Source organism: Saimiri boliviensis, chromosome X (assembly GCF_048565385.1).
Source record: "Saimiri boliviensis isolate mSaiBol1 chromosome X, mSaiBol1.pri, whole genome shotgun sequence".
Lineage (NCBI taxonomy): Eukaryota > Metazoa > Chordata > Mammalia > Primates > Cebidae > Saimiri > Saimiri boliviensis.
This window is the reverse complement of record NC_133470.1, coordinates 130,834,274-130,857,267: the sequence shown is the minus strand read 5'-3', so window position 1 is coordinate 130,857,267 and position 22,994 is coordinate 130,834,274. Positions and strand designations below refer to the sequence as shown.

The 22,994-nt window shown below is 41.6% G+C and overlaps 1 protein-coding gene across 4 annotated transcripts; it reads left to right on the top strand.

The window, feature by feature from the left end:
- The first annotated feature begins 10,651 nt into the window (after positions 1–10,651).
- On the top strand, positions 10,652–18,942 carry GPRASP2 (G protein-coupled receptor associated sorting protein 2). 4 transcript variants are annotated; one of them, XM_074392048.1, is made up of 4 exons: positions 10,652–12,306; positions 14,924–14,991; positions 15,323–15,400; positions 15,681–18,942. In XM_074392048.1, exon 4 carries the CDS (start codon positions 16,010–16,012, stop codon positions 18,596–18,598), a length of 2,589 nt encoding a protein of 862 aa, XP_074248149.1. In that variant the 5' UTR covers positions 10,652–12,306; positions 14,924–14,991; positions 15,323–15,400; positions 15,681–16,009; the 3' UTR covers positions 18,599–18,942. The 4 variants fall into 4 exon arrangements, with proteins under 4 accessions (XP_074248149.1, XP_010330519.2, XP_074248150.1 ...); XM_010332217.3 differs by lacking the exon at positions 10,652–12,306 and adding an exon at positions 13,197–13,719; XM_074392049.1 differs by lacking the exon at positions 10,652–12,306 and adding an exon at positions 13,197–13,730.
- The last annotated feature ends 4,052 nt before the right edge of the window (positions 18,943–22,994 follow it).

The following is a 22,994-nucleotide window of genomic DNA, read 5'->3' as shown; positions in this document are numbered from 1 at the left end:
GTTTCATGTGTTTTGTTTTGCTGTCTTCTCTGGGCCTCATTTCGCTTACACAACCAAACCTAACTATCCACCTGGTCAGGGCTCTCCTTGCAAGTGACCATTTTAGCAGGAATAAACTGGACACAGTTCAAACAAGAGCCACAAGAGTATCTGCCAGTACAAACAAGTTTTCAGTGAGAAGAACACCTGGTCACAGGTTGGACACTTAGGCATTAGGCTGTCTGCCAGGATGAAGCATCCTGTGAAAAGCACACTGTAAACATTGAAGACCACCTCCCTTAGAGCCCTATTCAGGGCAGGGCTAGAGTTTATAGCCAATCTCCAGACAGAGACCTCAAGACCAAATTAGAAAAAAACCACAACAATACAAATCACAATAACTACATATTATATGATTCCATTTTATGAAAAATCCAAAATTCCCAAATTTATAGAGACAGAAAGATCAATTGTTACCTCTGGTTTGGGGGTTAGGGCAATGCAATCTGACAACTAAGGGACACAGAGTATCTTCTTGGGCTTAAAAACGTTACAAAATTGATTTTGGTGATGAATGTGCAACTCTAAGTGTATTACAAGTCTTTGAGTTGTACATTTTGAATTGGTGAATTGTATGGTATATGAATTGTATTTCAATAAGGCTGTTTTAAAATATTATAAACAAGTCAAAAACAGCATATACTGGAAACACTAGTTAGAACAGATTGGCAATCTACAGGCTCATTTTGTGAATTAGCAAAGAGATACTATAAATCAGTGGAGTGAATAGCCCAATGGAAAGCTGAGTAAGTAAATAATTAATTCACAGAAAAGAAAAAAAGTTTGTAGTACTCAAGGAAGAGATTTGGGAATTTTGTTAATTATTACTGTTGTTAACCAAGATTTCCTGCAGTCCAATTTTCAGACACTTAGCTTTGCACTTCCCTATAACTTTTGAACCCTGCAATGGCCATGTAACTTGCTTCAGTGAATGCAATATTCAAAACTATTTTTGACAGTTCTGGAAGGAAACTTTTAAGAGCCACTGTGAGATTTGTCATGATCAGTTTTTTTCCCATGTCATGGTAACCAGCAATGTTTCAGATCGTGACTATTCCATCATTTTAACCCTCATGAGTAAAGCTCCCAACAGACATGTTAGACATGTAATGTGAACAATAAATATATTTTTATTATTATTGTTTTGAGACAGAATCTCACTCTGTTGCCCAGGTTGGAATGCAGTGGCGTGATCTCAGTTCACTGCAACCTCTACCTCCTGGGTTCAAGTGATTTTTATGCCTCAGCCGCCCAAAAAGCTGGGATTACAAGCGTGTGCCACCATTCCTGGCTAATTTTTGCATTTTTATTAGAGTGTTTAGCCATGTTGGCCAGGCTGGTCTCAAACTCCTGGCCTCAAGCTATTTGCCTATCTCAGCCTCTCAAAGTTCTGGGTATTTTTGTTATTTTAAGTTGCCCAGATTTGGGGGCATTTGTCACTGCAATATAATGTAGAACATCATTACTGATAGGCTCCCTCACAATTGTAGAACACATTAAAATAATAGGATTCCATTTTTTACCTTTCATATGAACAAAAATAAAAGTTGGATAATTTCCAGTGCTGACAAGGTGTTTCTGAAACAGACAGTTTCATTTTTTTAAATATTCTTTTTTTCATTGAGAAATAAAAATTATATAAGTGTATGATGTCCAACATGATGTTTTGATATAGAGATATGTTGTGGAATGACTAAATCAAACTAATTAACACATCTGTTCCACCTCATGAGTTTGTCACAAATTAACGAATCTACACTCATATATTTGGGTTATATCTATGTTTTTGTATTATAAACAATTCTGTGAGGAACATCCCTATGGGAAATTTCTAGTACTAAATGATACATTTCACTTGTGTATTTTTTATTTGTGTCAGCCCAGTTATAGTTCTTCCCCTGTTTCACCGAGCAAGATTACCTGGGTGAATTCTAAGATATTGAGAAAAGATCTTGAAAATCTGAAGATGATGCAGGTGCTTGTGTTTGCTGATGCTTGGATCAATTCTGTTTTTCTGTTTTACGTACACTTTGAGTGCACTCTTTCCAAGGTGTTTTTTCTTTTGTAAAGTCAGCCCCATAGATGAAGGAATAGCAGAGTATTAATATTCTTGTAGCTAAATTGATTTGCACATCTTTAGCTATTTCCTTAGGGAAATATTCTAGAAGTAGCATTCCTGGCTCAAACAATCTCTGTTAAATAACTCTTAGTTGTATTTAAAAAATTACAATCACATTCTGTCACTTTCTCTAGAGCAGCACAGAAATGCTTATCCAGTGATCAATTCAAGTACCTGAACATTGAAGAAAAGTAGAATTTAAATGGCCTTGAGAGACTTAGGAAAAATAGCTGTCAGGTAGTATAAAAAGTCAAAAATTCTTCAAGTAGCATAGATAAAAAGTCAAAAATTTTAGTGTCAGCTGCAATATATAAAGAGCTTTGAAGTCATCACTCTCAAATTTAAATAAGAAAAAGCTGAACAAACTAAAAACAAATGGCCTATTTTTTGGACCTATCAGAGAACTAAGGTCATAGGCAAACCAATACCACAAAATCTGGAGAAACAGTACATTCAGAGTCAAAGCTGAAATCGGCTTACATGGAATAAAATTTACTAGAGCCATAAACTGGTAAGGACACTTAAGTGTTAATTTGATGAATTGCTTACACTGACTGTACAGCAGCAGGAGAGTGAGAAGTTCAGAGAGTCAATCTTATAGGAGCTTTTTATGGATTTAAACTTCAAGAAACTCCCTCATTTCTTACGGTGAAGAACCAAGAATTATCTCCTTGTGAATCTGGCAGAGGGAGAGGAAATACAACTATTTTTAAGTACACCCAGAGCATTCTCCATACAACTGACTACTTTTAAGGGAGACAAACTACTGGAGCCTTGTCCCACTTGAGGACAGGCATTTCACCAATTCCAACTCCACCTAGCATTCTTGTCTCACTTTGAGAGGAAAAAAGTTAAGAAACACTTGTGAGGGCACAGGCCAAAGGAAAATATCCAATTCTAGCCCCTTCTACATTTCCTGTCTCACTTAAGGTTAACAAAAAAAAAAAAAAAAAGAGAAGCACTTGTGAATGTCACCACATGGGCAAAAGTTCACAAAAACACTGAAACCTAAAAATAAGACCATGAAATACTTCTCCTTCCCTTCTCCTCCCATCTCCATTTCTACTACATTAATAAGGCTACCGTATTATAGCAGGATACTAAAACAGAAGAAAGTGTACATATCAGACCATATTTAAGAAGTCTCTAGGGAAACCCAGTGACAACAGGGAAAACTAAAGCAAGGACATCAGAAGAAAATTAAGCTATAGCAAACAATAAACACAGCCTAACTGCTAGCCAGACTAAAGGCCTACTTACCTCAATTTCTTTTATCCAGTACATCATATTGATCTTTCGACAAGAAAATACAAGTATACTAACAGAAAAATACTAAGGACTTAAGACCTAGAGTAAGCATCAGAATTAGTTTGGGATATGGCAGAGGCTGGAATTATCTAACCAGGAATTTAAAACAACTATGATTAATATACTAACTGCCCTAATGGAAAATGCAGGCAACATGCAAGAACAGATGGTTACTGTAAACACACAAATTGAAAGTCTAAGAAAGAAACAAAAGAAAACTGCCAGAAATAAAAAACAGGAATGAAGAGTGCCTTTGATGGGTTCTCCAGTAAACTGGACATGGCTGGAAGTAGAATCAGTGAGCTTGAAGAAATGACAATTGAAACTTCTAAAACAGAATGCAGAGATAAAAGAGGAGAAAGATGGAACAGAGTATCCAAGAACTGTGGGACAATTACAAAATGTGTAACTTACATGTAATAGGAATAACAGAGAAGGAAGGGAGACTGGAACAGAGATATTTGATGTCAGAATGGCTGAGAATTTTTCAAAATTAATTACATACAACAATCCACAGATCTAGGAAACTCACAGACCATGGAGCAGGATAAAAATCAGAATATCTACACCAGTTATATTATATTCAACCTGCAGAAAATCAAAGACAAAGGGAAAATATTTTAAAAGCCAAATAAAACAACTACCTACAAAGTAGCAGGGATAAAAACTGAATTCAGCTTTTTTTTTTTTTTTTTTTTTTTTTTTTTTTTCCAGAAACCGTAGAAGCAAGAAGAGAGTGGAGGAACATATTTAAAGCGTTGAAGGAAAAAAAAAAAAAAAAAAAAAAAAAAACCACCAACATAGAATTCTATGAAATTACCCTTCTAATCTAAAAAAGACATTCTGGATATTCTCAGACAAATAAAAATTGAGAAAATTTGTTCCCAATAGACCTGGCTTGTAAAGACATCAGTAGACAATCTTCAGACAGAAGGAAAATTATGCAGGTCAGAAATTCAGATTTACATAAAGAAAAGAAGTGTGTTAGACAAGGAATAAATGAGAGGAAAATTAAATCTTGCATTTTTCTTATTAATTTATTTAGCAGATAACAGTTTGTCCAAAACAATAATGTTAGCAACAATGTGTGTGGTCATTACAACTTATAGATAAGTGTAATAAATGACGACAGTGGTATAAAGGATTGGAGGGATGAATTAGAAATACCCTGTTATAAAAGTACTTCTGTTAAGGGAATTTTTTTTTTTTTTTTTTTGAGACGGAGTTTCGCTCTCGTTACCCAGGCTGGAGTGCAATGGCGCGATCTCGGCTCACCGCAACCTCTGCCTCCTGAGTTCAGGCAATTCTCCTGCCTCAGCCTCCTGAATAGCTGGGATTACAGGCACGCGCCACCATGCCCAGCTAATTTTTTGTATTTTTAGTAGAGACGGGGTTTCACCATGTTGACCAGGATGGTCTCGATCTCTTGACCTCGTGATCCACCCGCCTCGGCCTCCCAAAGTGCTGGAATTACAAGCTTGAGCCACCGCGCCCAGCCTGGAAATTTTTAAATAACCTAAAAAATATGAAAATACAACTTATCAAAGTTGTGGGACGTAGCAAAACAGTGCTTAAAAAGAAGTTTATAGCATTTAATGACTATATTAGAAAAGAAGATCTATCATCAGTAATCTAAGCTTCTATCTTAGGAAGCTATACAAAGAAGAGCAAATTAAATTAAAATTAATCAAGAGTTAAAAACTAGGCAGAAATCAAAGATATTTAAAATAGGAAATCAATGGAAAAACTCAATGAAAAGAAAAGCCAATTCTTTGAAAAGATTTAAAACATTTATAAGTCTCTAGACTATGAAAAAGAGAGAAGGCACAAATTGTTAGTATCAGAAATAAAGGAAGGCCCATCACTACACTCCTGTTGACATTAAAAGATAATACAAAAATATTTTTAACAACTTTGTCCAAAACTTTGATAACCTAGCTGGAATGGAACTATTCCTTGAATGACACAATCTACCAAAACAAACCCAGGGAGAAAGAGATAATCTGCCTAAGCCTATAACCATTAAAGAAATTGCATCATAGCAAAGACATAGAATCAACCCAAAATCCCATTAGTGATAGACTGGATAAAGAAAATGTGGTACATATACTCCATGGAATACTATGCAGCCATTAAAAGGAATGAGATCATGTCCTTTGCAGGGACATGGATGGAGCTGGAAGCCATTATCCTCAGCAAACTAACACAGGAACAGAAAACGAAACATTGCATGTTCTCACTTGTAAGTGGGAGCTGAACAATAAGAACACATGGACACAGGAAGGAGAACAACACACACTGGGGCCTGTTGAAGGGGGCGGGGGAGGGAGAGAATCAGGATAAATAGCTAATGCATGTGGGGTTTAACACCTTGGTGATGGGTTGGTAAGAGCAGGAAATCACTATGGCACAAGTTTACCTGTGTAACTAACCTGCACATCCTGCACATGTATCCCAGAACTAAAATAAAATTTAATTAAAAAAATAAGAAATTCAATCAATGCATAATACACTTCCAAATGAGAAAGCACTAGACCCAGATGGGTTCAATGGTGAATTCTACCAAACATATAAGGAAGAACTTACAACAATTCCATACAATCTGTCACACAAAGTAGAACCCAAGGGAATACTTTCTTTAAAAATGCGATTAGGTCAGCATTACCCTAATATGCAGACCAGGTAAAAAAGTTACAAGAAAGTAAAATAAATGAATATCCCTTACACACATAAATGTAAAAATCATCAACAATTATTAGCCTATCAAATCCAGCAATGTATAAAAAGAATTATATGCCATGACCTAGTAGAATTTATTCCAGGTATGCAAGAATGTTTCAACATTCAAAAATCAATTAGTATAATCCATCTCATCAAAGGGCTAAAGAGGAAAAATGATGTGATTACATCAATAGAGCAGCAAAAGTTTTTGGCAAAATCTAACGCTCATTCATGATTTTAAAAAGAGAAACTCAGAAAACTAGGGATAGAGGTGTTGTGGGCTGAATGTGTATATCCCACCCAAATGTGCATGTTGAAGGTACAACACCCAATGTGATGGCAATATGGAGGTGGGACCTTTTGCAGTTAATTAGGTTTAGATTAGGTCATGAAGATCAAACTCTCAAAATGGGATCAGTGCCTTTATAAAAAGAAACACCAGACAGCTTGATCTCTCTCCTCCTACATGCACACACTGAGGAATAACCATGTGAGAACACAATGAGACAGTTGCTGTCTACAAGCTAGGAAGTGAGACCTCATCAGGAACCAAATCTGATGACACCTTGATCTTGGACTTCCCAGCCTTCACAACTGTGAGAAATGAATGTCTATTATTTAAGCCACTTAGTATATGACATTTTGTTATAGCAACCTGAACTAAGACAGAGAGAACTCTTTATACTTAATAAAGAACATCTACAAAAAATCTACAGCGAACATCATAAGGGTAAGAAACTAAATGCTTCCCTGCTAAGATCAGGAACAAGCCAAGGATGTCCCTTCTTACTAATCCTATTCAACATTGTACTGGAAGTTCTAGCTAATGCAATAACACAATAAAATCAAATTAAAGGTACACAGGTGTGGAAGGAAGAAATAAAACTATCTTTGTTCACAAATGACATCATCATCATCATTATTATTATTATTTCTGAGACAGAGTCTAGCTCTGTATTTTTGGTAGAAACGGTGTTTCATCATATTGGCCAGGCTGGTCTTGAACTTCCTGGCCTCAAGTGATCCTCTCACCTCCCAAAGTGCTGGGATTACAGGCATGAGCCACTGCACCTGGCCCACAAATGATATTATGTCTATATGGAAAATCTTTCAAAATTGCCCTTATATGCTCTCAGCAAACTAGTATTTCATGCATGAGAAATAAAAAGAAAAAGGTTCCCCCAAAGACCATTGAACCTCTCATTGTGAAACAGAAACACATGAGTTTTAAATAGAGAAGTCAGGAGGGGCATCTGAACAGATTGTTCTCCAAGCAGCCAAGCAAACCTTCACTAAGGAGAACCACATTCTAGGATTTATCATTGTTCTTTAATTACCTGTCTCAGATCCAAAAGTTCAACTTGCTGAAGGTTTTGATGTGTGTATGCCTAAAACTTCACTGTACTCTGTATCGTTAAACTACACTTGCACAGAAAACCTTTTGTTTAGAAAATGGTGTGTGCATTTTTTTGTGACAAGACTTTGGCTAACTCCTTACCCAACTGTAAGAGAAAGAAAGGACTTGACGAGAACCAAAAAGACTAAGCCAAAATATTGTGTGCACAATAAAAGTGAGAAGGGTTACAGCATTCCAGAAAGGATTAACATGACAGCTAGCACAGTGAAACCATAAGCATTTTGCAACTAAATTGACAAGTAAAGAAAGAAAGTATGGGAACATAATAAGAAAATGAGATCAAGAGGTATATTGAGGCTGGACAAGAACTTACATATCCTATAACTATTGATGACTCATGAAGGATTTTACATGTGAGTGAATAATATGAAATTACTTAGAAATAATCACTGTAGAGAAGCCCAATAGAACTTTCTATGATGACGAAAATATTCTATATTTGTGGTGTCCAGAATTGTCCCACTGGCCACCATAGCCATCAAGTGACTATTGAACACTTGAATCCAAAAACATAAAATATAAAAATAAAGATTATTAATAATGGGATTTATCCCACAATTACGGGTTGGCTTAACAATTGAAAATCAAGGTAATTTAATCCTATTAGCAGAACGAAGAAGAAAACTGATATGATTATTTCAATAGATGTAAAAATTTTTTGACAAATTTCAGCACCCATCCATTATGGAAAAAAAATCGGAAAACTGAGGAAGAAGAAAAAAGAAAAGAAGGGAACTTCCTCAATAAATATTGAAAAGGAAGAACACTGTTACAGGATGTATTTGCCTGACTCCAATACTTGCCAAGAAACTACAATAATTAAGAATGCTTGGTACTTGCATAAGGGTCAATAAATAGATCAATGAATAGCCTAGGAATAGGCCCACACCTATAAAATTTTTATATTTTTCTACAAAGGAACCAAGCAATCCAACTAGAGAAAGACTTTTTAACAAATGATGCTTGGACTACTGGATATATACATATGGAAGAAAATGAACCTTGACTACTGCCTCACACAACACACAAAAAATAAATTTGAGACAGATCATAGATTTAACTATAGAAGTTAAGCCACAAAGCTTATAGAAAAAAAAAAAAAGAATTTCTTCATGACTGGGAGTGTAGGCAAAGGTTTCTAAGAGAGTGTACATAAAATAAACTACAACTTGGGGGAAAATCAGCCAAGAAAGGCTGAAAAACTATTTTGAACTAAAGTAAACTAAAAAGACATAAACACCAAATTCAATGTATACACACATATTTGATTCTGGGCCAGGAAAGAAAATGACTATGAAGGAACATTTGGAACCATTTGGCAGAGTGTGAACAGTTTATAATTTAGATAATCGTGTATTGGTAAGTTGTATCAGGCCAGGCACAGCGGCTCACACCTGTAATCCCAGCACTTTGAGAGGCCAATGCAGGTGGACTACTTGAGGTCAAAAGTTTGAGACCAGCCTGGCCAACATAGCGAAACCTCATCTCTACTAAAAATACAAAAATTAGCCAGGTGTGATGGCATGCATCTTCATTCCCAGCTACTCAAGAGGCTGAGGCAGGAGAATTGCTTGAACCCAGGAGGCGGAGATTGCAGTGAGCTGAGATCGTGCCACTGCACTCCAGCCTGGGTGAAAGAGAGGGACTCCATCTAAAATAAAATAGTATCAATTGTATAGAAAGTACATTTCCTGATTTTGATAATAAAAAAGAAAATTCCAAAGAATAAACAGTAACAAAAGACCCAGTAACTAATAAACATTTATGGCAATGTTGCAAAATAGAAGGTTAAGTTGTAAAAGTCAATTTTTTCTTATATCCCAGGAATGAAAAATTATAATTTGAAATAAAAAATACAATGCCCTTTATATTACCACCAAAAATGAAATACTTAGGTACAGATATAGAAAAATACCTACAAGTTCTCTCTGAGGTAACTACAAAACATTGATGGAAGAAACAAGATCTAAACAAATGGAAAAATATTCTATTTTTTGAATTATAACATAATATGAAGATGTCAGTACATCTCAACTTGATCTATAGACTCAATGCACTCCCAATCAAAATCCCTGCAAGTTATTTTGTGGATGTTGGCAAACTGATTATAAAGTTTATGTGAAGAGCCAAAAGACCCAGAATAGCCAACGCAATATTCAAGAAGGACAAGGTCAGAGCACTGACACTACCCAACTTTAAGACCTAATATGAAGCTTAAGTAATTAAGAGGGTTTGATATCGGTGAAAAATAGACAAATAGATGCAACAAAAGACAGAGCCCAGAAATAGACCCACACAAATATGGTCAACTAATCTTTGACAAAGGAACAAAGGTAATTTAATGGGGAAAGTATAGTCATTTGAACAAATAGTGCTAGAACTGGATATCCACATGCAAAAAAAAGTATATATTAGACAAATACTTTACCCCTTTCACAGATATTAACCTAAATTAAAAATGCGAAACTGTGAAATTTCTAGAAGATAGCATAATAGAAGATCTAGATAACTTTGGGTTTGTCAAATAACTTTTTAGATACAACAAAAGCATGATCCATGAAAGAAAAAATTTATGGTTGGGTTTCATTAAAGATTATACTCCCCTACGAAATAAACTGTTACGATATTGAAAAAGATAAGCCACAGAGAAAATATTTGCAAAACAGACCTCTGATAAAAGATTGCTATCCAAAATATACAAAGAATTATTAACAATAAGAAAACAGCCCATTTTAAAATTGGGCAAATGAAGGAACAGACACTTGGCCAAAAAAACATATTCATATGGCAAATGAGCATATGAATACATACTAAACATCACATGTCTGGGAAATTGCAAATTAAAATGACAGTAGAAAGCCCAAAGTTAAGCTAAATGGGCTAAAACAGATCCTTGTCCACAGTGATTGAGAGGGACAAAAGGAAGTAATGTGAGCTGCTGCACAGGCAAGGGATGTGCTAGCGTGCAAGTTGATGAGCATGCATGTAGGAGATGGGGTGGGGTTGGGGGCAGAGGGGTAGGTATCATGAGTCAGTACAGCTGCCTCTATGTCCTGGGCTTAATGCTTGTGAGTTATTTGTTTTGGAAATTTAGATCTTATGAGCAAGTCAGGGTTGCACAGGTGCTGGTGGAGGCACTGAGAAGTAAAACCATGGCTGTTGAAATCTGTTAGACTGGAACATATTTTAAGAGGAAATAATAGCTTGTACCAGTTAGACAGACATAGGTAAGCATCTTCTTTTACCTTTTTATTTACTCTTGACTTTAAAAATGACAAACAATCCAGACTAGTTTCCTTATCTGGTGTAAGGAGGTAGTAATCATACATTCTGGTAATAGTCTATAATTTATTTAAACACAAAGAGGTTAGAACAGGGCCTTTCTCAGTTCAGTAAATGTCTAGCACAGTCCCTGTTTTCTAAAAGAATCAACAAGAAATTGCCCAACACATTTCGAACTCTCACAGTAAAACCTATCAGCTTTTGGTAGAACCATTCTTCTGCTGGTAAATATCTTGATAGCAAGATCCCAGCACCTCAAGAATTACCACAGAAACTTGTGCTGGCATAGTTTTTGATATATCTGCAAACTTTCAGAGTAGAGAATTGAACAATAAACCTCAGGTAAGCATAAGCACCACAAGAAAGGGGATTCATTTCTCTTTGGTTTATACTGTATGCCCACGGCCTAGGAGAAAGCAGGAGCTCAATATATATTTGTTGAATAAATGAAAGGTACCAATGACATTAAGAAAGGGGAAGAACAGCTCAGGAAAGCAGAGAGATTCACACAGACCAACAAATTCCAGCAGACCTCAGGCTCTGTTTCCCCAAGCCTGGAATTCATTTATGAAAGTATGCTGTGGAACAGAGAAAACCCACCATTCGGTTAAGGCCATGAAAACAGCAGAGTTAATTAACATGTTGTTCCTCTAATACACAACATTCATCTCCAGATATGGTACAGAATCATCCTCAGATGTTTTCTTCGTATGAGCAAAATATTGTACAGAGTTAGTAAATATCTGATAACAAAGGCTATATGGAAATATGAGAAAATTCATCCTAAGAATAGGGCTCCCTTTTCTACCTGGGAAATATCGGTGGTTTCAGCAAAAAGGAACTTTCTCCAAGATTACCTATAAGAGCAATTTTAAAAAATTACTCTCCTTTAGGAAGCAAAGAAGAGGGAATTGATGATTGTAGTGGTGAGGCATGAGCTCTAAAATAGATCTTCCCAGAGACTGATCCACAGGTAAAGAAAGTAAAGGGGAATCGACTTCATCAGGATGATGAGTGTATTAGGTTCACACTGCTGCTTTAACCAATTGCCACACATAGAATGGCTTAAAATAATACAAATGTATTATTATCGTACAGTCCTGGAGGTTGGAAATCTGCAAAGGTTTCACGACACTAAAATAAAGATGTTGCCAGAGCAGCTATCCCTCTGGGATTTCTAGGTAAGAATCTGTTTGTCTTTTCCAGGTTCTGGAGACAGCCTGTATTTCTTGGATCTTGGCTTCCTTCCATCTTCGAAGCCAAGAATGGCCAGTGTAGACTTTCTCATGCTGCTTCAATCTGACATTGAGTCCCTGCCTCCTTCTTCCACATCTACAGTACCCTTGCAATTACACTGGCCAAGTTACTGCAGCATACTCTTAAATTCCGCTAATTAGAAATCTTAATGCTCCTTTGCCAGGTAATATAAAATGGTACATGTTCTGGAGAACAGGGCATGGACATCTTTAGGGGACCGTCACCTGCCAGACACAATGAAGGTAGTTTTCAAATGGACAGCAGTAACCACAGCAACTTGGTGTTTAACCGCATGGCTCTGTCTGTCCCATGCAGGAAGCAGGGAAAAGAGGGGCTCAAGAGTAAAGGATGGATGTAGGGGTGAAAGGAGAGGCTTCAAAAGGAGCCACGGTGAGGGGAGGGGAGGTCATTCTCAGGATCCTCTCCTGACAATGACTGCTGAAGTAGCAGGTAGTTATGACAGGTGGCTGAGATCCAAGCTGGTTCGAATACCAGCCACATTTCTCCACTCCCAAATGTCATGGCAAGAGAAGACCTGACAGGGGACCGACGAGGAGCCAGGATCTTCCCTACCTGGTACCATCAAGCAGGGAGCACTGTTATGACCTCCTGTGCGTCCTGACAGGGAAAGGCTCTCTTTTGGGGGTAACTGTGGGGATGGCATAATGCCAACGTGAGCCAGCATTTGAAATGAGAAAAAAAAAAAGTGGTGTCGCATAAAGAAATGGGTCTGGTGCAGACCAGTGGTTGGTTTCCTAGGGTTAGAGGTCTAGCTCTACCTTCTTTTACGGAAGGAGCAGTGGCGAGGGCTTGATGGGAGCCCCTTGCCCTGCAGTCCACTTAAGAGCAGGTGTACCTCGATCCCCCGCCTGGCTCTATCAAGCAGGGAAAGAAACGCTCAGGACCACCCTAGAGTCCCGGGCCTACATGGCCTGAAATCGCCTCTCCCCTCCCAGACTGCAGTGCTGACACCCGATCTCCCATTAGCATACAGGAAGTGGGGTGAGGAGACTGGGGAGAGGGAGGGGGCAGACACCCAGCAGTCCTTGTCGGGGGAGGGTTGGGAGGGGGTGCAGGCACAGCAAGGGGCGGCTTGGTATCCATCCGCTGCTCCCTCCAGTGCGGCTCTTCCCGACCTCCCCATCCTGTCCCCCGCCCTGGTCCCCAGCCGCCCGCTGGTCCCACATATTGTATTAGCGCGAGAAATATGGTGGTGGTCGCCACGTCAGGGTCCGCGAGGGCCTCCTGACGCAGCCTGGTGCCAACACGCACGTCCAGGCTGGAGCTCGTCGTGGCCCCGCCCACCTCTGGGTCGGAACTACGGTGGGCCGGGGAGGGGGCGTTCAGCCTTTCGCGCCGTATCCCTCCGCCCCCCTCTCCCGACACCCTTGCGGCGAGCGGTTCTTGCCGCATCCTGCGCAGCCCCTGCCTACTTTGCTGCAGAGGCGTGGGGGGCGGGACGCCTCTTTGCCATTCGGAACGCGGGGAAAGCGGTGGGCATCCAAGTGAGGAGCTGCCAGAGGAGAGCTGAGGCGAGGAGGGGGAGGCCGACGACCTGGGCCCTGGGCCTCTGCAGGCAAGTTGGGGGTGCGTGAGTAGGGGGACCAGCGTGCGGGGGGTGGTCTGCCAGGGTGTCCCGGCTGGCAGCCTGCTGCGCAGACCCTGGCAGCCTGGCAACAAGGAGACGATCCGGTCGGAGCCAGGCGCTGGAGAGAGGTGCGCAATGCCGGAGACCCCTGGCGATGAGGAGGCGGTGGCTGGTGCGGGCCAGGCCGGGCTGGGCCAAGGGCTGAGGGGCTGACTCGGGAAGCACCGTGAGATCCTCTGGAGGAGAACCGCGCTGACCGCTTCCCAGCCAGCTTTGCAGGCGCCCGCGCCCCGCCCTCGACGGTGTCTGTGCCCAGAGAGGGCTGGGGGTAGGCTCCTGCAGGAGAAATGGCGGAGCGGGAGCCCTTATGGGGTTCGCCCAGGGAGGCCATTCGGGGGCATCCCAGCTCTGCGCCCAGCCCGCGGGAGGTGGGCCACGTTCCCTACTCCGGACCCTGATTCCGGAAAGGGGCCTGTGGGGCCCCTGTCCTGGGTGCCGTCCCACAGGCTCCAGGTTGATGTCAAAGTCTTCTGTCTGCGCGGTAAGTCTTGCGCATTCTGACAGGCCACACTGAGCCTCTGTAGAGGAGAGGCTTGAGATAAAGCAGGACGAGGAATACAGCCTGGAATCCCAGAGTTGTGTGGGGATGGGGGGTTGGGTGCCAAACATTTAACGGGGACCAGAATCGGGGTGGGGGACTGCGACCAGAGCAGGTCAGGCATCCAGGCGCACCTCCTAATCTTTCCTTCTCTAAAGGTCTTCCAGGCGCTTCTCCCGCCTTCCATCCCCACCTGCCTCCTCCACCGTCCTAATCTGGGGGCATGAAAGGGTGGGCTTTGCAGGTGGGGGTGATGAGGGAGACATATTGACAAGTACCAATTCACAACCTGTTTTCTAGAATATGCGGCGCCCTTCCCCCATTTTATGCTGCGCAGAGCCCAGGGGATGTGGCGCACCTAGTGGTGAATCCTCAGAATTGGAGAAGGGAATAATGGCAAGAGTATGACGTCAAGAGAAGGAGTTGTTATCTCTGGAACCTTGAAGTAGGGCCTAAATGAAACGAGAATATGCCACCAGCAAAACCCTGAATGTTGAAAGACAGATACTAATAATATGGGGACTCTTATCCTTGGTGTTGGTCTGCCACCCCTCATTTCCTGACTGTCTTACCTTTTCATCTGTTTGTCCATAGGCCTGCTTCAAGGCTGGTCAGTTCTGCAAGAAAGGCAAGAGAGAGGAGTCTGGCTCACACCTCTGGAGGTTGGTGAGGAGGGGGAGGGAGCGATGCAGGGGACAGCTGGAGAGAGAGAGTAAGGCAGGTGGCTTTGAGCCCAGTGGGTGTAGACCTACTTCTGCTCTGCTGGGTTTGCACCGTGCCAGCATCTTTTTTATTTGTTGCAGGAGACAGGAGATAGATGTAGGTTGGGTTGTGACTCAGAAAAGACCTGAGAGCTGGGACCAGGAGACAGGAAACAATAGACACATTGAACCCTTGAATGGGAAGAGAGAGATTTGTCACAGAGGCCAGAGTACCTGCCTATCTACCAAGTACTCAGACCCCATTCTCTCCTGTATGTTTACTTGTCTGTAGGACCCCCTTCTGTCAGCTGTGGGGCTTGACACCACTTGCACAAGAAAAGGAGGGGGAAACTGCACCACATCGGTGAAGGTTGGTATGAAAGCGGGTATACTTTTGGGTTGGGTAGTGGAGACCAGCATGCGTTTGGGAGTGATTAGGATCCAATCTACGGGCTTCTCAGCCCCTCCCATTGCCAACACACGTTCCCACCATTGCTGGACCTGTTTTATAGCAGGTAGCCAGCCAGAGAGACTTTCTCAAAGCCCAGCTGTCCCACCTAGCATTCAACATCAGTCTCACTGTGTACGTCTCTGCATGGGGCGACACAACTGGAAGAGACTCAAAGCCCCATTTCATTCTCTCTCTCTAGATCCACCTCCAGTGGCTGCTCTGCTGGTGGTGGAGTTGCCGCTGACAACCACCCTCAACAGGTCTGCACCCATCCAGGAAATATCTGTCTTCCTCAAGCTTGGTTCTACACTCTATCTGTGTTACTGAGTTATTGACTGAGACTTTGTTTTGGAGGGTGGCTGATTGATTGACTACTGGTCTGGATATTGACTCCAACTCTTGTTTCCAAGCTCATATCTTCTATCACTTAAAGATCAGAGTGTGTAGAAACAAACCTGTGACAGGTCTGTGGTTGAGGTTTAGACTGGGGGTGGAGTATATTACTGGACTTTCTTTGTAACTTGTACCATGACTGGAGCAGAGGTTGTACCTAGTGCCCAGGCCAAGCCTGAAAAGAAGCCTGGGGAAGAGGTTATGCCTGGGGCTGAGGGAGAGAATGAAGTCCCTCTGGTGGTCAGACCCAAGGTTAGGACCCAGGCAACTACTGGGGCAAAGCCCAAAACTGAGACTGAGTCTGTGCCAAGGGCAAGGCCCAAAACTGAGACCAAGTCTGTGCCAGGGGCAAGGCCCAAAACTGAGAACAAGTCTGTGCGGGGGTCAAGGCCCAAAACTGAGAACAAGTCTGTGCTGGGTGCAAGGCCCAAAACTGAGGCCCAGGCAATGGGTGGAGCAAGACCCAAAACTGAGGCTCAGGGAACAGCAGGGGCCAGGCCCAAAACCAATGCCAGGGTAGTAGGTGGCGCTCGTCCCAAAACTGATGCCAAGGCAATTCCTGGGGCAAGGACCAAGGATGAACCCCAGGCATGGGGCCAAACTGAATTTGGGACTGAGACTGTGTCACAGGCAGAAGGGGTGACCCAGACTAATGCCGTTGCCTGGCCACCAACCACTCCTGAGTCTGGATCGGTTACTAAATCTAAGGGCCTATCTATGGATAGAGAAGTAGTCAATGTGGATGCTGAAACCTTTCCTGGCACCCAAGGTCAGAAAGGAATCCAGCCCTGGTTTGGACCAGAGGAGGAGACTAATACGGGGTCTTGGTGTTATTCCAGGCCCATGGCCAGAGAGAAGGCCTCTAATGAGTCTGGGTTCTGGTCAGCAGATGAGACCTCTACAATATCTTCTTTCTGGGCTGGAGAAGAGACCAGTATCAGATCATGGCCCAGGGAAGAGTCCAATACCAGATCCAGGCACAGGGCTAAACATCAGACTAACCCCAGGTCCAGGCCCAGACCCCAGCAAGAAGCCTATGTTGATTCCTGGTCTGGGTCTGAGGATGAGGCTGGCAACCTATTCTCCTGGGCTGGAGAAAATACTAGTAACTTGTTCGGGCCCAGAGTCAAGGAAGAGGCAAATATTAGGTCCAAGTCCAGGACAAAGAGAGAAGATTGTTTTGAATCTGAGTCTGAAGATGAGTTCTATAAGCAGTCCTTCTCCTTGCCTGGAGAAGAGGCCAATAGTAGATTCAAGCACAGAGACAAAGAAGATCCTAAAACCAACTTGAAATCCAGGGCCCAGAAAGATGTTAACGGTGATAGAGTCAAACAGGAACCCAGGTTTGAGGAGGAAGTCATTATTGGGTCCTGGTTCTGGGCAGAAAATGAGGCCAGTTTGGAGGGTAGAGCTTCAGCAATCTGTGAATCTGAGCCAGGAACTGAGGAGGGGGCCGTTGGTGGATCCTTGTACTGGGCTGAGGAACAGTCCAGTTTGGGGGCTGTGGCCAGACAGGATGCCAAGCCAGAATCTGAAGAAGATGCCATATTTGGGTCCTGGTTCTGGGACAGAGATGAGGCCTGCTTTGACCTAAATCCCTGTCCTGTGTACAAGGTCAGTGACAGGTTCAGAGATACAGCTGAAGAGGAGCTTAATGCATCCTCCAGACCCCAAACCTGGGAAGAGGTCACTGTTGAATTCAAACCTGGTCTTTTTCATGGGGTTGGCTTCCCGTCCACAAGCCCCTTTAGATTTACTGAAGATGCTTCTGAAATGTTTGAGGCAAAGCCCAAGAACCTGGAACTTAGCCCAGAAGGGGAAGAGCAGGAATCTTTGCTTCAGCCTGATCAGCCTGGCCCTGAGTTCACATTTCAGTATGATCCTTCCTACCGGTCAGTCCGGGAAATTCGAGAGCATCTTAGGGCCAGGGAGAGTGCAGAGTCTGAGAACTGGTCCTGCAGCTGCATACAATGTGAGCTAAAAATTGGTCCTGAAGAGTTTGAAGAACTCCTTATACTAATGGACAAAATTCGGGATCCTTTTATTCAAGAAATATCTAAAATTGCAATGGGTATGAGAAGTGCTTCTCAATTTACCCGAGATTTCATTCGAGATTCAGGTGTTGTCTCACTTATTGAAACCTTGCTTAATTATCCGTCCTCTAGAGTTAGGACAAGTTTTTTGGAAAATATGATTCACATGGCTCCACCTTATCCAAATCTAAACATGATTGAGACATTCATATGTCAGGTGTGTGAGGAAACCCTTGCTCATAGTGTGGATTCCCTTGAACAGCTGACTGGAATAAGGATGCTTAGACACCTCACTATGACTACTGACTATCACACACTGATTGCCAACTATATGTCTGGATTTCTCTCCTTATTAACCACAGCCAATGCAACAACAAAGTTTCACGTTCTGAAAATGCTGTTGAATTTGTCTGAAAATCCTGCTGTGGCAAAACATCTATTCAGTGCCAAAGCTCTTTCAATATTTGTGGGTCTCTTTAACATAGAAGAGACAAATGATAATATTCAAATTGTTATTAAAATGTTTCAGAACATCAGTAACATTATAAAAAGTGGAAAGATGTCCTTAATTGATGATGATTTCAGTCTTGAGCCGCTTATTTCTGCATTTCGTGAATTTGAGGAGTTAGCTAAGCAACTACAAGCCCAAATAGACAATCAAAATGATCCTGAGGTGGGACAACAAAGTTAATATGATTAACCACCTGTCGCTGGTCAGCCTTATGTTCCCAAAGAGCCCTGAGTAGTGCTTTGGTGTTCACAGTCTGGTTTTTTGTTGTAACTTATATTTTTTATTGCTGATGTTAACTTCGTCAGACTCTTGTTTTGAGCTGGATCGTTTTATGGATGCCAAATGAATATCAAAACTGAAAACACATTTGTTGATATTTGTCTTGCTGTCCAGATTGTGATATTTTTCAGTATTAAGCTTTCAGTGAACTGTGTCACCTGAGTAAGCTGCTCTGCTATTCGCTGTTTAAATATATGGTTCTCTATTTGAATCTGTGTTTTAAATAAAGTTCTATGTTAAAATTGGCATAAGTGACACTTCTTCAGTTTAAGAACCATGTACAGATACAGTATGTGCACTTACAAACATAAGTAATTATTAGTGTGACAAACATGCACTCATTAGAAAATTCTGTTCTTTGAGCTTAAGAAGGGGGAGATTATTGTGGGCTGTGATACTTGAGGAATACTTCTGAGACAAGAGACCCACTTAAATTGGTCAGGATAGAACAAATTGGTCAGGACAGGAGGACAAGACAAGTTGCCCACCTACTTCCCCAATTATGAGCCTTCCAACAAGCAACCTAAAATTAGTACTTCTTATAGGACTCATTTAAATTACCATCTTAGCCCTGGGACTTGCCTAAGAGTAGGATAAGACAAGTCATTAGGTTGTTCTTGAAAGTGCGCAGCAGTGGTTTGATAAAAAGTGTGTAACTGAGTAATCTCTTCTGGTAGCATGGATGAACACTGTCTGAAACAAGTAAAAGGAGTTTGATGAGAAATGCAGTTAGAAAGTTAGGAAGAGACCAGTTTGGGGAACAGAGTAAGCCAAATCTGCATATTTAATAATTCAAAGTACAGGTGTTACTTCAGTGCCACCTAAAGGCTGAAAGAGTAGGATAGCACAATTAAATGAAGTGGGGAATAGGATTTCCTTTATATTCCCAGACAAAGGAAAGTATTAAGGAAATACCATGGAGCCATTCAAATGATTATATATGGATCGATTTATTGACACAAAATGACAATTATTTTATATTTGGTAAATAGAGAAGAATGTGACCTCATGTATGGAAAATTAGATTCCAAATTTTCAAACGTCTGTAAATCTACACAATTCCTATGCAATTTCAATATGAATTTCTAAACACTTCATACATTCCACAGTCTAGAATAAAATATATACTATGTTAAAAATGCTCAGAGACAGGCATTGGGGAGATACAAACATTAATAAGACAAAAAAATTAATATGCTTTTGTGCCTTGAGTTATAGATGAGCATGCTAGGACACAGCTATATAAATTAATAAACTATAAGTGTTAAAAATGGTTAGCCATAATATTTAGAAAAGTTGTAAATGAATGAGCTATCAGAAATCCTAGCTTGTTATAAAATGTTTTCAAGACAAAAATTAAAATTGGCAAGGCACAGTGGCTCACACCTGTAATCCCAGTCCTTTGGGAAGCCAAAGTGGGAGGACTGCTTGAGCTCAGGAGTTCAAGGCCAGCCTGGGCAACATGGTGAAGCTTCGTCTCTACTAAAAATACAAAAAACTTAGCCCAGCATAGTGGCGCATGCCTGTAGTCCTAACTATTCAGAAGGCTGAGGTGGGAAAATTGCTTGAGCCTGGAAAGTTGAGGCTGCAGTGAGTCATGATCACAACACTGCACTCCAACCTGGGTGATGGGAGTGAGCCCCTGTCTCAAAAAACTAAACAAAATTAAAATTACCAATGGTGGGCCAGGCGCGGTGGCTCATGCCTATAATCCCAGCACTTTGGGAGGCCAAGGTGGGCGGATCACTTGAGGTCAGGAGTTCAAGACCAGCCTGGCCAATATAGCGAAATGCCGTGTCTACTAGAAATACAAACACTTAGCCAGTCATGGTGGTGCATGCCTGTAATCCCAGCTACTGGGGAGACTGAGGCAGGAGAATCTCTTGAACCCAGGAGGCAGAGGTTGCAGTGAGCTGAGGTCACACCACTGAACTCCAGCCTGGGTGACAGAGCAAAACTCTGTCTCAAAAAAAAAAAAAATAATAATAATTGCCAAAAGTGTTAAGTGTAATAGAATGTTCGTAGTACAAAAATGGCACCTTTTTCACAGAATTATTACTGTAAAACACATAACATTTCCTTTTGAGGTAACAACAAAGTTCTGGAGCTAGATAGTGGCGATGGTTGTGCATTCAGAATGTACTGAGTTGTATACTTTAAAATGGTTAAAATGGTAAATTTTATGTGTATTTTGCTGCAATAATTTAAAAAAATGACCACACCATACCTTCAGTCAGGAGAATTGGAAAAGCCAGGGATAGATGTTGCTTTGGAGAGGAAATTCAGACTTATGAGAAATATCAACTGTTTTATTACTTTTAGACATGATTAAATATGTTTTTTGTCTGAGGATGTTCTAAATTTTCAAAGGTAAAATTACAACTCATGTAAATATAAAAGAATATGTGAAAGATTTTTCAACACAATGAACAGCTACTAGGATTAAGAAAATAGTTGAAATTTATATCTATACACAATATATACAACATAAAGATATAAACAAAAACTATGTATTTTGAATTTCATAAACGGGAAATTAATAAATGTTAGAATAACATTGCTAGGTTAAATACAAAACTGGTTAATATCTTACAGGGCAATAAATTGTAATATTTAAGGATATCTATTTACAAAAATCATTTACATATCTATTGAACAAAGTGTCTACATGTCAACATCAATGCCTACAGAGTTAAAAAATAGGTAAATCAATAAACATGCCAGCACTGCTATGAAATGACATCCAGTAACTAATGGTGACTTTCTCTAAGTTTTGTATAATTTTTCTGATAGTACAACATGCTTTTTTTTCCCCACCTGATCCTAGTTTGGTAAGATATATAGAAGTGGCAGTTTTGCCTCCCTTCACACACCGTAAGCTTTAACAGGGATCATCATGATGGTGCAAACTGGAGTTTGAATGTTTGTTTTGCTGACCAGCATTTTTCAAGACAGATCCTGTGTGTGTTTTAGTATGTCACTCAAGTCATATACAAAATATTAAAAATCGACTGGGCACAGTGGCTCACATCTGTAATCCCAGCACTTTCGGAGGCCAAGGCAGGCAGGTCGTGCAGTCAGGTGATCGAGACCATAGTGGCCAACATGGTGAAAACCCGTCTCTACTAAAAATACAAAATTAGCTGGGCGTGGTGGCGCGTGCCTGTAATCCCAGCTATTCAGGAGGCTGAGGCGGGAGAATCGCTTGAACCTAGGAGGTGGAGATTGTGGTGAGCCAGGATCTCGCCACTAGACTCCAACCTGGGCAACCAGAGCAAAACTCTGCCTCAAAAAAAAAAAAAAAAAAAAATGAACTTCATCTCCCAAATACTCATCGAATGTTCCTGGCCAGCCGAGTGGTCCTCCAGAGCAAATCCCGGCCTTCCTTCCAGCTGTCTGGGCCAGGAGCTTCAGGGTCTTCTAGCAAGCACTTCAAAGGCAGTAGAAGACTGTCATCCAAGGTACAGGGCTGACGCAAACAAGCTGACTGCGCAGTCACCTGGGAGTGGGGGTGGGGCTGACGGTGGGTCATGTGACCAGGTTCTGGATTAGACCGGCCAAAAGGAGTGTTTTCTTACACCCAGAAAGGACCTGAAAGGTGGACGACACCTGTGCTCTGCAGAGCAGGACATGGGAGGAACAGCGGGATGTTAAGGTGGGTAGGTGTGTTTCCACGTTGCATCAGCCTGAAAACTAATTTTTCAGGCGACCAGAATTACAGCACTTGTTGGTAAAGGAAACAATCCCTTAGCCAACCGCGAGTGTCTTAGCTGGTCTGTCTTTTGTCCAGGAGCTCAAGAAGCAGAGAGTCTACCTGCTCGAGGCATTTGTGGAGAGAAGCAGCGGTTGCTATTGGAGAAGGTGGGTGCAGGGACAGCAGATTGCATCACTGAGAGGCGATGACTGAGACTAGATGTGGGTGCAGGTAATGCCTCAGATCCGCCTGCTCCCTCCTGCCTTCTGAGCACCCTTGTCCCCTCATTCAAGGGCTCCCAGCCCAGCACCCTGTGTTTCTGTGTGTGGGTGTGGGAGGTGGGCATATGGATGAAGTTGGCTTCAGGGGAGCCCAGAGAGGGGAAATGGTGAAGTGACAATTCGTGAACACCTGTGCTGCTGGATCAGGAAAGGTAGGGGTGGGGATGGGAATCATGAGCTATGTTTTGGCATTCACTCTACTCTGTCTGTCTTCCTACTAGCAGTATTCAGGCAGTGGAGATGGCCGATACTAGCTCAAAACTGGGGCAGGGTGGAGGAGGGCAGGAGAAGGAAACACATACATCTGCTTTTTGCTCCAGCG